The 15,625-nt window shown below is 35.3% G+C and overlaps 1 protein-coding gene across 1 annotated transcript; it reads right to left on the minus strand.

Moving 5' to 3' along the window:
• Nucleotides 1-3,048: 3,048 nt before the first annotated feature.
• Nucleotides 3,049-8,595, minus strand: LOC134848041 (uncharacterized). Its single transcript, XM_063865376.1, has 7 exons — nucleotides 8,448-8,595; nucleotides 7,885-8,220; nucleotides 7,550-7,762; nucleotides 6,778-7,265; nucleotides 4,298-4,561; nucleotides 3,454-3,973; nucleotides 3,049-3,286 (listed from the first exon to the last, which is right to left on the minus strand). Exons 1-7 carry the CDS (start codon nucleotides 8,590-8,592, stop codon nucleotides 3,252-3,254), a joined length of 2,001 nt encoding a protein of 666 aa, XP_063721446.1. The 5' UTR covers nucleotides 8,593-8,595; the 3' UTR covers nucleotides 3,049-3,251.
• Nucleotides 8,596-15,625: the final 7,030 nt, after the last annotated feature.

Genomic DNA, 15,625 nt, shown 5'->3' on the forward strand with positions numbered 1-15,625 from the left:
GAAAAAACGTCTTATCTCTTAAACTAAAAAGATTTGAGCATTCATATTAAGAGGCAAGATAAGAGACGCCTAGGTGTACGCTGAAAGTAAGGTTGTATCTAAGTATGTAGATAAGTTCTTTGAGAAATTTTGAAAAATTAAAAAACGTCACATCTCGGAAACTAAAAGCAATTGACCAGTCGCATATGACAAAATGTGCAACTCTCCAGAGTACCCTGACAACACCGAACTATAGCGTTGAGAATTTCAAATTTAAATAATTAATTTGAACTTTCTGAAAATTTTGAAAAAATTAAAAAACGTCGTATCTCGAAAACTAGAAGGTTTTGAGCAGTCATATTTTTGGAGGCAAGATTTGCAATCGTTGATAATACTCTCACAGTACCCAACTACAGGTTTGGGAATTTCAGATTTTTATAAAAAATAATCATGAGTTAGGTTTTCTGAAAGATTTCGAAAAAATCACAAAAAGATTTCGAAAAAATCACAAAAAAACGTCATATCTCGAAAACTACAAGGATTTGAGTAGTCATATTTGGAGGCAAGATTCGCAATCTTTGACAGTGTTCTGACAGTACCCAACTACAGGGTTGGCAACTTAAGGTTTTTAAAATTATTTTGTTATTTGAAATTTCTGAAAAAAATCTCAAAAATCGTCTTATTTCGTCAGCTAAAATGATTAGGGCATTCAGAATTGGAGACCGAATTCGCAACACCTAATCCGACATTGAGCTGCTTAATTTAAACTCGGTAAAATAACCACTAAAATCAAATTGGAAAATCAAAAAAAAATCTTCATTTCAATATACGATATAGCTTAAACATGCAAAAATAATACGTTGAAAAAGCTTAAACATGGCGAGATAGTGAAGCTCGCATTTAAATATATAATAGATTTGAATGCAGATTCTTGATTACTGATACATCGACATTCCACCAACAGTACTGTTTTTGCATGAAACTTAACACTGAAAATAAAATTTGGTGGTAAAACTATCAATTAAACAATAATTTTTTTCTCTAAAGTACGTTTAAAAGAAATCAGTATTTTAAATCACCGAAAGATAGAATTAAAAGACCCGCCTAAAAACTTTTGGTTACCAAACTTTGGTTCTGAAGTTTTTTAGGCTGCTATTCAACACCTAAATTCGAGCACAATTTTCTCAAAATTCACACAATTCAAAAAAACCTCAACATTTTTTTCCTGTAAACTTCAAAATTATTCTTTTTTGGTTTCTTTTAGGTTTACCATTTCCCAATTTGAGGGTTTTCTAATCTAATTTGAATGAGATTTTACTCAAATGAATTTTAGATGGAAAACAGTATCAGTTCAACGAACGTTCACTAAGCGCTAGGAACCTTCTGAACCAGATAACTGTATATTCTTCTGTTTTCCCTTATATTTTAGAAGTGAATTTCAGTTCAGAAAGATATACGTAATAATCTGCAATTACTCAAAATCTAGCAAAAACATTCAATTTTTTTCTTTTCTTCGTTAATTATTGAATACTTTTGTAAAACCATAGGAAAACAATGGAAAAAAATATGATTCTCAAAAGCCTTCAAAAATCTGCTTAAAAACACGGTAGTCCATCAACGTATTCAAACACAATATACTAGGAGAATTATAAAAGGATAGCTAGGCAAAACAATTCAATTAGTTGATGTTTTATAAAAATCATGTACTTTTCAAGAAAAAAATTCGACCCCCCTCTGGTGAAAATCCTAGATTCGCCCCTGCGGGTCCTTTTGTTCCAGGCGCTACCGACCAAAGTTAAACAGAAAATTACAATTCAAGATAAGCCTCCACCCCTTGTCAGAAAGTTTTGCAAAATCAATCACAAATCGGCAACAAAAAAAACTTGAATTGAAAATCAGAACAGAAATATTTATTTTTAATTAATGTAACTAGATGAAACATACATTTGGGAGATGCCCAAACCCTGCATATAATATTTTTAAAGTAAAAATCGAAAAAAAAACGCCTGGCAGCATGAGCATACGCAAGAAAATCCAAGACATTTCATTATTTTCCTAAATGTTTAGGCAAAATTGTTTGGGAAAAATTCACATCAAAATTAGTTAACAACTATTGTAATTACCCAGTAAGGCGTACCGTTGCAATTTAAACCATACTCACAACAAATTGCCGATACTCGCAAAGCAATTTGTTTTTGACAAATATTTCGAAAAGTGTCAATCGCAAGACAAAAACTCCCGGAGCCTCCATAAAATTGATATGAATTGAGCAATTAAAACACAAAATCTAAGTTTTTCAATTTCAGGTGAAAACCAGACTGATAACTTGGTATTTGTCCGCAGGCACAATTTTAAATCAGATTTCAAACCAGCTTATAGAATCAACAAAACTTTCAAATAAAAACCTATTTGAAACAATACTTTCAACTCGATCCTACGCGTTCGTTTGTGAGCTTTCGCAAACAGTTGTGAAACAGATAGATAGCGAACTTTGCTGGCAATAACTGAGCTTCTGTAAAAGCTCCTCTTATAAACAAAGCTGTTTTCCTTGGGAGGAAAAAAATTCAAGATGTATAAAAAAAACTCAATTACCCAGACCATTAGACACTTTGGAAATGGGACCCATACTGTTCAAATCGCTAACCTTAAGACAAATCTGTAAAAATTAATTCAATGAAAAATTAGCAGCAAGACAGCGACCCATAGTACCCGAACTAATCGTAGAGATGGAATTTATTGTACAGCCACTTAAAACACGTGTATTATTTTTACTCATTAATTATATGAACAAGTATCAAGAGGCAAAAAGTCTAGTGGCCGAGTTCAAAACCCTGGCTAATTGCAGCAATAATAAGAATATGATAAGGAGCCTTCGATTCAGAGCTACTTTCTTTTATTCCGACTTAGACAGAACTTAGCTCGGTAGCTCGGTCAATTAAGTGAATCTCGTTATTTCACCATTTTACTTTCGAATTAACATCATATCAAAATTGACCACCTATCTTTCTTAGATCTCTTTCTTTGACTAAAGCCGGGCGAAAAAACGATCATTTTTTAACATACTTACTGCAATTCTTTTCAGTGTGGTTAGTCGGAAAAAAATCACACGGCCGAATTGAATAGAAATTCAGTTCATTGCACCTAATTCCAGATCGTCTTCTGTTTTTCGGAGCTCATTTGACAAATCGAACAGTGAACAACGTAATTTTCAATACAAAATCCTGATTTTTACAAACAACTTGCATCACGAGGCTTCCGGATGCTCGGGTTGCTTAGCTCCGCTCTGTGCTTCTAGTTCTACTCCTACCTGAAACAAAAAATCAGCTTGAAAAATAAATTTTAAGTCATTGTAGCAGTTAGCATCCCTTCAAATTATACGACTTGATATATTATTGAATACTTTGAAGACATCAATTGTACAATTGATTGCAATGAATTGTCAGAATTGCACATGAATCAAAAACAGTTACATACCATGTTTACTGTAGAACTTTCTCGGGTCAAGTTTCACAGGAGGCTGGGGCTCCTTTTTGGGCAAAAAGCCTCCCCTCAGTCCACAGTCTACCCTCTTAGGGGCTCTTTTCTCTCTCGTTGATGATCGCGAAGTGTCGTTGTCCACAGAACCCGAGGGATGAAGCCTCCTTTCGCGTGCCTTCAGAGTCGCCGCTGACAGGCTGGAATGCGAGTCTCGGGATGCGTGAAAGGCCGATGGATTCCCTTGCAACCTTTTGTTCAAGTAATGTCTTCTGGAATGCGAGATGAGATCCAATTTAGCTCTTAAAGGTGTATCAAAGAAAACTCGATGCAGTTCAAAAATGGCCGCTCTTAGTTGAGATATGATCCGATGCTGCAACTCGTTATCTTTTTCGTCTGTCATGCCTGGATATTCCTCCTGAGTGTAGCGCAGATCGGCCAGGAAGTCTCTAGCGTCTCGGATTGTGGTGACTAGTGCCTGGATCTTCTCAGTACGCATCAGACGACGCACCATCCAACCCTGCAAGCCAAAATTAAAGTTAAACACTAAACATGCAACAAATTTAGTTTCTAGATTTAGTTTGTAGAATTCAGAAATTATAGATATAAGTTTCGTTTTTCTTACAAGGTCCCAATTATTCATTCTCAAAGAATCAAGAGAACAAAAATGGAAAAGTTTGCACTTTGTTGGTTGAAAACAAATAATAGCAAAGTAAAGCCGATTTTGGTCCTAAGTAAAGAGACCTTAGATATTTGTTCTTCTTTCCTCGCTGAAAACTCTCAAATTGATGTGGATCATACAAAAGGTGAGTTTAATTTAACTTCATGAAACAAATAAACTTGCCTTCATCACCGCAACTACTATCTTCCATCTCCATGCATTCTGAGGATCAGTCAGCACCGGTTCCCAATCCAGCTTCAATTTATTCCCATATACACTATTGCTGGTAGAGTACATGGACATATTAGCACCCCCACTAGTCAAACCATCTTCATCGGAGGAGTCCGACAGTTGCATGGACTGCAGTTGTTGCATGATTGTGGTCTTCCCTACTGGTGATGCAGAAGAAGCGGTTTTCAAGGCAACCGAATTATGCACTGAAGTAGTCTAAAACAGTTCAAGGACATGAAATTTCGTAAACGGCAGTGCTCATGTTAGGTACTGCTTTCAAAAACCGATGCAGGTCTAGCAAAGGCTCTTATAATGTTACTATTATCTCGGTGGTATTGCAAAGGTTGTATCTTGTAGTTAAGGAAAAAATTTTAGTAATCCCAGTGTTTTTTCAGTTCGTCCAAAACGTTCTGTTTTCTGCTATTTGAATTACAATCCTGTTCTACAGTACAGGATAAATATTTGTTAGCTCCCTAATATGGTGGTGATGTTTTTGAACCAATCAGGGCTTTTGAGGGGCTTTTATCTATACTTCTCGCAAGTGAAAACACAGAAAAGGCTTGAAAATCGTATAAGAGAACAAGGAAACCGAAAAAACTATTGTACGATTTTAAACTTTCAAATTTTGAGAAAATACATCAGGTTTAAGCTTTTGGAACTTCCAAGGACAGTTTTTTTCTGAGAAAACTAACAAATCTTGATTTTTTTTATTCCACCGAGACATCTAAAAAATGAAATACACTCTCGAAAATAGAAGTCGTTATGTTATCTCGCGCCATTGCAGCTTTCGCAATTGAAAAGCGCAATTTACACTAATTTTTAGCAGATGAATTTGAATTGAACACGAGAAGTCCATATAACACAAAAGGCAAATATAAATCCATTAATATGTATGAATGCAAGTGTGTAGCTGTAAGAGGATTTTACACTTCAATATTTTAAACTTAATTAAATTCGATGATAGGTTTAGGGTAACCGTAACGTTGCTAATGTAAATAGAAAAGAAGCCGAACTGAAACAGGGCTAGCCGGTCACTGTGCCAAGTAGCACAGAATGTTCCGACCATAACAGAAAAAATTCAAATTAATCTCGTTTTTTCTGGATCTGAACGAGAAAGTACAACTACGGTATATCCCACCTTCATAGTAAAATTTGCAAATTGCATAACATTTTTTGTAGAAAAACTAAAAAACATTGCTGTATGTTTAAAGCTTGAAAAAACAAACAACTTTTATTCAGTAAAAAAGGCACACATCAGCTGATGTAGACGGCCTTAAATAAGCATAAATGAGCCTGCTCGCTCGCTTTATTAGCTCGAACTTCGACCAAATATCAAAAACTTCAAACTAGTTTAACTCGAAACTGAACAAAAATTTTCAAAATTTTTTAATGTCGTTCGAATCACGACTGAAAGGGCTTCAATATTACTAGAATGGCTCCAATATCACTCAAAAGGCTTTACTATCTCTCGCGATATATCACTTCTTTCGATTATTATAAAAAACACTGAAACACACCCGAACACGAAGTTTTTACAAATTTCAATGGTCGGACCTTAATAGATGATGATAGAATTTATGAACACTTCTAACCACCTTAAAATTCGCCGTTTTAGATCAATTGGCTAGTTTTTGTACTAATGTCTGACAGATTAGATACCCAATTTATACTGAAACCATGCATTGCAATCATTCAAATTAGGATTGAACTTTCAAGAAAGATCTTTTACCATTTGTGAAATTTGATCTACCTATGAACAAGTTTATTCACTGAGACAAGTTTAACTACGCATAAACCAGCGCAAAACACACAAAAAGGAAGCTTTGAAAAATTTCGGACAAACAAACAGCAAAAAAAAAGTTTTCTTTCATGGATTCCGACTACGGGTTTCAACCGACTGACCTCTAGACTTCGAGTCCACCGCCTCAGCGGCTGCCACATCTGGACTTCGATTGAAAAGAGAACACAGACACCACAAGCGTGTGAGCAAAAAACTTCAAGCAGCCGTAAGTGAAAATTACATCCTATATGAACTTGCAAATTGTTAAAAGAAAACGGTTTATTCTGAGCAGGTGTTAGTTTTCTCAATCTGATTGGCTTGATTACCAACCATCTGACGCTCTCTTTAATTTCCTCCGCGTTTACTTTTCCCTAATTAATGAAATTCCAATGGTTTTTGACTTGGTGAAACGATGAAGGACTAGTGTTAGAAACTTCGGTTACCATGATGATATCTGATCTTTAAAAACTAATTAAAAATCGGTACTTTATGTGATTCTAATCGAGTCTGAATAGGCGATGACATAATACGATACTACAAAAACCCACCTCGAACATAATTTCGCCTTCCTATTTCATAAAACGTTGGTAACGAAAATCACGTCCTACATTAAGAAAGCTTCGAAAATAAGCGCATAAAAAGATCAACTTACCTTTAATGCATTGGTCAAGTTTGGTTGCGACGTGGAACACACACGCGTATTATCAATTTGAATTCCAGGACTAGCAAAACGCATGCCCATTCCAGAACTACTCCCAGAAGCCCCCTGTCCGAAAAGTGCAGCTGAGGGCATCTGCATTCCAATCATTGCCGGAGGCACGCTAGGAGATGAGATAGACGCTGTTGTCGGAAAGTTTCCCAGATTTCCCATTGCTCCTAGCCCTAACCCGTTTAAACTACTGAGAGGATTGAATGATGGCATCATAGACATCTGGGGGGAAAGATTTAATCCGCCAGGCCGTGGGATACTTGATGGCTGGATATTTTGCATTGGATGCATAGAAGCAGCCGTACCAGGTCCTCCAAATGAAAGGGAGGCCATTGACGCAGTCATGGGCGTCTGAGTCATCATGGGGTTCTGCATAGAAAACATTCCTGGGGCTGGAGACATTGCAGGTAGATGTGGAGCCATATTCAGACCTGATAAAAATTATCTATTTATGTTTGCTAGAATAACGCTTCAATTAATTTAATTCATTAATTGATTCGCAAGAATGACACATAAGTCTCATAATAGATTTGAGACACCTTGTATATTGATTCACAAAAACCACTTAGTTTTTGAAGAATCAGCGCTATAAAAATTCTTCATAAATAAGACCTAAATACTATTACAAAAAAAACGTTTTGTCGCTACTATTGTTTAGGGCCTATAACCGTTATTTTATGTTCTTAATAATAGCTAGATAGACTTCTTTCCTCACCATTGGATGCCGAGAGCAGAATTTGCTGCTGTTGTTGAATGATGTCTTTCAGTGTGTCTCTCTCGATAAGCCTCCTCTGCTGCTCGGCTATTTTAGAAAGCTGCTCCTTGAACTGATCCTCTTGATGACGCATATCCTGTTGTAGCTGGGCCTGCATTCTCTTCTGTTCATTTAGAAGACTGGCAAGTGTAGACGAAAGATGCGGATCGTTCCCTAAATGAAATCAATTTTCATCAAAAATTAAGGACTATGATTTTTTAGTACAGATATTTATTTTTTTGGCTGTTTCAAAAAGTATTCAGCTACCATTTCGCAGCAAAGATGATCAACTTTACCTTGAATAGTTACTGTTGACGACAAAGAATCGTCCTGTAAACTCCGCCCGCCTCCTATTGTAGCCCCAGAAACCTCAATTGAATCACCAAACTGAACACTTCTTCGACGATCTTCAAGTCTGTCGCGAGATCTCTCAACATTTTCCTCGATGCTATCTCGCTCAGTTGATATATGAACATCAGGAATTGCGCTTTGATTTCGAACTGGATCCGGTTCCCGATGCTGTCGACTTCTGAGGTTGTTCGGGTTGAATCCGGTGACTTGATGCCAGTCAAAACCAGCAGGCATCAACTGCTGTCGTCTTTCTTTCAGACTCTTTCTCGGAGGTCTGAGGGCTAAAAATTAAATTCACTGATAGCAAATAAGCGAAGTTTGGTATGACAAGACTCGCATGAATTTACAAATTTCATAAAATACCCAAAAATTTGGTGAACACGTTTTTTGAAATATCGTCAGAAAACAATTACTGAAATAATTACGTTATCGAGACGTTCAAACAGAAACTTGAGTTTCTGGAAATATTTAGTGTGATTGCGCGCAATTAAAATTTAAATAATCTCACGTTTAATATCTTGCGAATTGATCCAATCCCTCAATTTCAGAATTTCTTCCCGAGTATCTTCTCGAGGTAAGTTTATTGGGTGCGAAATGCTGGCTTTTTGCACATTCTTCAGCTCTTCAAGCAATGCAAGGACATCTGTTTCCATTGCCGATCTGAAAAGAAAACATCACATCAATTTGTATCTTCTGATTCTAACTCAAATTCAGCTCAGCAGAAATAGGAATACAAAACTTTTCACGTGAATAATGCAATTTTGAGATCAATTTCTTTGTTTTGACACGAAAACGCACATTCTGATCGTAAGCGACCTTGATAAAAAATTCACAGACAAAATTTGGCAAAAAAAGAACATCAAGACCAGTAAAACTTCAAATTGCTTGATTGCTGAAAGAGCATACAGAAACAGAGGCGAACAATTCGCTAAGAAAAGAGGAAAGAAATGATCAATGCAATTCAAGGAACATGAAGACATAAGCAATATATGATTATATATCATGATCAAGACTCAAGCTAAAGGCCCCACAAAAAAAAAGAGAGAATGGTCTCAGGACAAAAAATAACTGCCCACAGAAGATAATAAATGAGTTCCCAGAAACATAAACGCTCAGATGCACAGCCTTTTTAAAATCTTGACAGTTGAATCTTCGTTTGCGCCAAAACCGAAACCACCAGCAATGTCACTACAACCAATAAAACCGAACACTTATATTGAAAACTAATTCAGACGGTACTGGATTATAACTCGCATTTAATAATGAACTTAGTAACCCACAACTTTGTTCCGGTGGTTCTTAGAATGAGGGAAAGACCTAAAATGTAGCCTGGACAATTTACCAGTCAACTTTGAGTACTTCAAAGAAAACTGTTAAGGGGTTCAAGTCATACTAAAGCCCTTCCAGTCGTAATTCAGATTCTAAAATAAAATTCGGCTCTTTTTTCCTACCCCCCCTCCCCACCTCACATATACATCAATTTTATGTTGTAACGAGGGGTTTTACAAGGTTAAGTATGAATACCAAATATGTTTGTCATAGCCTAATCCGCATACCAAATTTTGTAACAATCGGATGATGTGAACAAAATTTTACAATTAAAAATTCGCTGGTGGGGGGGGGGAAAGGAAAAAGAGCCTAAAATTCAAAAAATATTGAAATCGCACATGAGAATGAAATCATACCTCATAAGCCAATTTTTCAATGGAAACAACCAACATCACGGAGAACGGCTGTTGTATCCCTGCTTAAAAACTACATAATTTCTTGCTATTTTTCTGGTCTGTGTAACATTGCAGCACCCTTAAGCAATGAATGTGGGCCTCGAAATTCCGATTGCGAGGCGGAGACGTGGCCATTTCTTTGCCGCTCCTCAATGTTTTTCTATATATCAAAAAAATTACCTTATAAAACTCGGTAACTCGTGTATTGCGTCAGAAAACAAAGTTCTAATGGGAATTTTTTTTATCCATGGTCCCTGGATTAGTTGTTCTTTCGCATTCGAATATATAAGATCAAAAGGGCTGCTAATAAAACCAACAAAGTACTTTTTCAAAAAATATAGATTGCTAGTATTTAAGGAATATATAGCTTATTTAATTTCTGAGTGTGCATGTAGATAATTAACCCTCAATACTCACATAACGGAACCCAAACGGGTATACACAGGGGCGGACTTAGGGGAGGGGGGCGGACGCCTTCCCCTTAGGGATTCGACCCACTGCCGACCCAGAGGGTCCCCCCTTTGGTACTTTTAAGAAATCCATTTTGGTCGACGACCCTAAAATTTATATACTAATTTCGAGGGGGGCGCGCGCGCCGAAAAAACGCGATTTTTTGTCAAAATTTTCCAAAAAGTGCCTAAAAACGCCTTTTCCAGACTGCTTTTTCAAAATTAAAAAATTATAAAAATCCGCCACCCCCCCCCCCCCCCCTCCCCTCGAGAAAATCCTAGATCCGCCCCTGGGTATACACGACATTACACTGATTCAAGTTCAAAATTAGTGAGTAGCAGATAATTACTTTTCATTTCTACAATGAACTAATTTAATGAAGTAGCAAACAAACACGCTTGAAAAACTCACTTGCGAAACAAACTCAAAAAGCAGCGCAAACTAACAGACTGGAAAAGAAAGCCACTAAATCACAATAAATCACAAAAAAAAGAAAAAAACTTCAAATGACCCCAACTTAAAATTATTGCCTGGAATCGTGCTGTATTTGCGGAAAACACATCCAGAAACACAATCGACGGCATTTCAAGAAAATTCAGAAGCAATTAACCAGCGACAACTGAGCCGACAAAACTTTGAACTATAAATTCTATTCTACGCCCTATGCCGTAAAATACAAACCGAAATCATTTAAGCCGAAGATAGTTTTCAAGCGAAAAACATAACAGCAAAATATACGAAGACACGGCTATTAAAATTAAAAATTGCAGGATTTATTGAAAACACTGAAAGCAACTACATTGAAAATTGCGTATCAAAAAATCAATTCTACGATGTGGCAACTAAGCCGACAAAACATAAGCAAACAAACTATTGGCCGACATTTTTTGAAACATTTCATGCTGGAAAAAAGTTCCTGATCAGATTCGAACCCACGACCTTAGCCGTCCCAGGCTTACACTTCACCTCCAAGTTAAGTGCCGGAAACGCATAAAAAATTGATAGCACTTGCTAATCGCAAGCGTATTTATTATAATCTGATGGTTTTTTATCTGCAGTCTTGTTCAATTAGATTTTAAAAAATGTCGTGTTATTTTTCCTATTCAATTTCAATGTATTTGTTGACAGTTGAAACATATGTACTGCTTGCCTAGCGAGTGACTTCTGTACCTATGTAAGGGCACATTCCATAAGGCGCAATTTTTTTTATAGAGCATGACCTAATTTTATACCTGAAAAAATCCTTAGTCCAGTCTTTAACTGCCTCGATAGCAGCTCCCTTTTAATGAAGTTCAACAAATTTTACAAAATCTTTAAGGACGAATTAGGCTTTTAACATTAATTTGATTGATCGGTTCATAACTACAACTTTTTCTCGAGTTAGAATTTGGGACTTTTGTAGGGTCGAATGTTCATTTAAAAAATCAAAATAACTTGATTTAGTTCAAGCAAAATCAATTTCTGAGTCCCTATAAAGCACTACTATACTAGAAATCTTTCACGTTCCATATGAAAACAACAAGTTTTAACAACAACTGAAATTGTTTGACGGAGTTGAAGTTGCAATAAATTCATACTTTTTCAAATTTGGAATCTGCTCTTAACAGAAAGTTCATAAAATTTTTAGATGATGTATCAAGACTGCATTTTTAAATCACTATCTCAAGCACGGTATCAAAAAAATTTGAACAGCGCTTCGAATCACAGCTACAAAGTTTTAAAGTGAGAAAACTTTTTTGGTTCCATGTCGTTTTTTCACTGCTAACTTTCACCCTCAAAACTCACATAAGGGAACACGAACGGGCGGGTATATACGACATTAAACTGACTCAAAATCAAATTTGCCGAGAAGCGGGTAAACTCTAGAAATTGATCACTAACTTTAAATCACTATCTCATGGACAGTATCAAAATAATAAGCATTAACTTCCAATAAAAAACTTGCATATTTAGGAGAGATTTTTTCGGGTTCAATATTGCCGTGTTTCTTTTTAGAATTACAATACTACAACCAAAACAAAACAGATGAGTAAACACCTAAAAGCGAAAAGAAAATGATAGTTACTACATTCAACTAAGTTCAGATAAAATTTTGATGTGGTTTCTGAAATTAATTAGTTGCCTTACTTCTTGTCTCAGTATTGACTCCATTGTAAAAAAAAACATTCAGCGCCGCAAAATCGGGACCCGTATTCTAACAATTTAGTATTGAGCATAAGCAAAAATAATTTAGTTTGAGTTTCACAAATAAAGAAGCTTCCTTTTGCAAACATTTAAAAAGACAGAGTATATAGAAATGATGCCAATGTCAGAACTAAAACATTTAAATTATCAGTCATACATTTAAATTATCAAAACACAAGACTATTAATCGACAACAAGTCGATTGATAAGTAACATGATAACACGAAAATTTGACCGATAAATTAAGTTCCAAACTTTTGAAGATCTTTTACCATTATAAAAAGTCGCTGAAAAAGCAACATGACATGACTTTACTTAGCTGTCAAAAAATAAATTCAATTAACAATTTAGTTTTCAATTATTCGCCTTTCTTTTCAGCAAGGCGCACAACATTTTACAGTAAGATGGACTGCGTTACATTCGCAACGCATCATTCCCGAAGCCATTCGTATTCTGAAAAAATGGCTGAAATGGGTGATTTTTTTGTGTACGGTTTTGAAACAGACTTGATCAAATTTTATTAACTACTTTCCATTCAAATCTCTTCTGTTATTGACCTTCTTTGCACTATTAAGTAAAATTTATGACCAAACTTAATCAATTATGAAAATATAAATTCTGATCCAAAGAAAAAGTATGTTGATGGTACATCTTCTATTCAAAACTCAAAAAGAAAGGCAGCGTTTTCCCAAGAGAGCTGCTGAAACAAGGTAAACTTTATTTTATTGCATGGAAAGTGTTAAAATCTAGAGCTTGTCCTTGCTCGACAAAAAGAAACTTTCCTTACCTGTCAGAGAAGATATGTGGATTTTACAAATTTTCGATAAACACACTTCGGAAAATTTTTTGAGCACAAAACTTGATGAATAGTGTGATCTATAGCTTGACTAAGGATTTATTACTATTAAAGGTTACGCTTCTCCAACTTTGAGGTGACAAAGCGCTCCAATATGCAACTACTTGCTGCAATTTTTGCATGTTCTACAGATACTAAAACGTCGAATCTGACCATGTAATCAACTGAAGTATTACGAAAACTAGGTATTTCGAGTAAGATTTTTTGATGGCTTGAATCGAATCACGAAAACTTCAAGACTTCAAGCAGGATATTCAAGCGATGAAATCAAGAACGTCGTTGAAAACTTTTGTAGCTTGCCAATGGCTGAGACTGAATCAATGAAAATGAAGTAAGTACTTTTGATGCCTGAATTTGATTCGCAGAATCTGTTGAAGTAGATTACGATTCGAGTAAGAAAAATTCAATGAGTTTGAACTATTTTTCTTCGATCTCAACCTATTAACTCAAACTTCCTCATAGAGGCGAGAGAAGCTTAAAGACAAGAAATTTTAAGGATACGCGTTCATTCCGATCTAAGCTTTCTTTTTTCTTTTTCTTTCCTTAATTTCTTTTTCTTTCAAATTGTGTCATTTTAATGCGTGTTGTGATGAGATCTAAAAAATACTTTGGTTTATTAGATAGTTAAAGTACATCCAGCATGCTCGATAATAGTTTTCCTCGAAATATGAAACAAAAATCATTCCCATGAAGGCACAAAAATATACATGGACATATACATACATTTTTGAAAAAAAAAGACAGCAAAAACAACAGAAGACTCATCGTTAAAAATCGGTATAACCAGCTATCAATCTATGAAATTTGGAGATTTGAACTGGTTCGCAAAACGAAATCTTCTTTGATAAGCAAGGTTTCGAACTGTTTTGAAGCTTGAACTGGTTTGCGAACTTCAAGCTTTTCGAAGCAAGCTATCAAGCAATAAAACTTTGAAAATTTTTTATAAATTAGCTTTTCCAAAGCAAAATAACAACTGATAAAACTTTTAAAAAAAACAGCGAGTTGCGAAAATCTAAGACCCATTGAATTAATTACAATTGAATGTCCGAGGACTGCAAGCTTTTCGAAGCAAGCTATCAAGCAAAAAAACTTTGAAATATTTTAAGAAATTAGCTTGTCCAAAGCAAAATAACAACTGATAAAACTTTTAAAAAAACAGCGAGTTGCGAAAATCTAAGACCCATTGAATTAATTACACAGAGGCGAAGCTGCACTTGGCAAACACAAGCAGAAAGACGCCAAAAAGTAGCTTTGAAGGGGTCACAAAAAACAATAAGCTTTTGAAAAAGAAAAAAAAACTCTACGTACGGGAACTGAACTTCAATCCTCTGACATTCAAGTTTTCCAGTTGACTGCCCTTTAGGATATGTGCCATTAGAGCTAGTAAAATCCAAAGACAAACAAAAACGAGGCAAAAGAGAGCAGCAAAAAGCACGAAAACAAAATTTCGCGCGTCAAAAATTGGAATAGAATAAAACTTAGGCAACCGAACGAACTTTGCATGTAATAAATTGGAAATTATAAGGCCAAATTGTTTCTAAACAATGCAATGATAATTTCTGATAGAGATTTTATTAATGGACAATTGAACGAAATGAATAACTTTTTGGATTCATTTGATGAATAATAAACTATTTACTTGTAAACTTTCAGAGCACATGGCCAACTGTCAGTTAGAAAAGAGTAGTTAACGCAAAGAAACAGAAAACGGAATTGTTTTTTGGAAAAACTTTAACGTGCGAAATTTCAAGTAAAAAATGTATGCTCTTAAATCTCTTTGAATTTCACGTACCATTTGTTTCATCCTTTTTTTATTGAAACAACTTAACTTGAAAACGCTGGAGCAATAGATAAAATTTTTATATCGTTGGGTAATCTGATAATTATTTTCATTTTCGAAATTAGAGGCTGATCGAGACTTTTCAAGACCTTTACATTTTTGCTGTTCGATAGTGAAGTTTGACTTCCTTTCAATAAAGGAAAAAACTGCTCTTTAAAAGAAATCAAAGGCCAAACCGCGAAAAATCAGAACTGAACAAAATCATTAAGACCCATATAAGAATACTCACTAAAATCATTACTCTTAATAACCAATTCGATCCCCTTTTGAAAAGTGGCACAATTTCTTTAGCAACAATCTTTGCGACTTACGTTAGGAAAAAAGTAGCTTCAAATTCTATTTTCAAAATTCTTTTCAAACCTTTTGGTCGTTTGTACATTCTGGGCTATTTGAGCCTTTCGACAACTTCGAGATACCTATCTGAAATTTTTCAGAAAAATTACTTTCTGCATCTAAAAACATTTCTGCATTAGACCATGACTTTTTATGTCTGAGCGAAATTTTTGCAACTCTATAACTTAAATCGGTTGATTACCTGTTAATTTTTTCAAGCACGCTATAACATCAAAAAGCTTTTGACTGAAACATAAAAATGGAATCAATTTGAAGTGATTTGCAAAACGATGTATCTT

The sequence above is a fragment of the Symsagittifera roscoffensis genome, chromosome 6 (assembly GCF_963678635.1).
Source record: "Symsagittifera roscoffensis chromosome 6, txSymRosc1.1, whole genome shotgun sequence".
Lineage (NCBI taxonomy): Eukaryota > Metazoa > Xenacoelomorpha > Acoela > Convolutidae > Symsagittifera > Symsagittifera roscoffensis.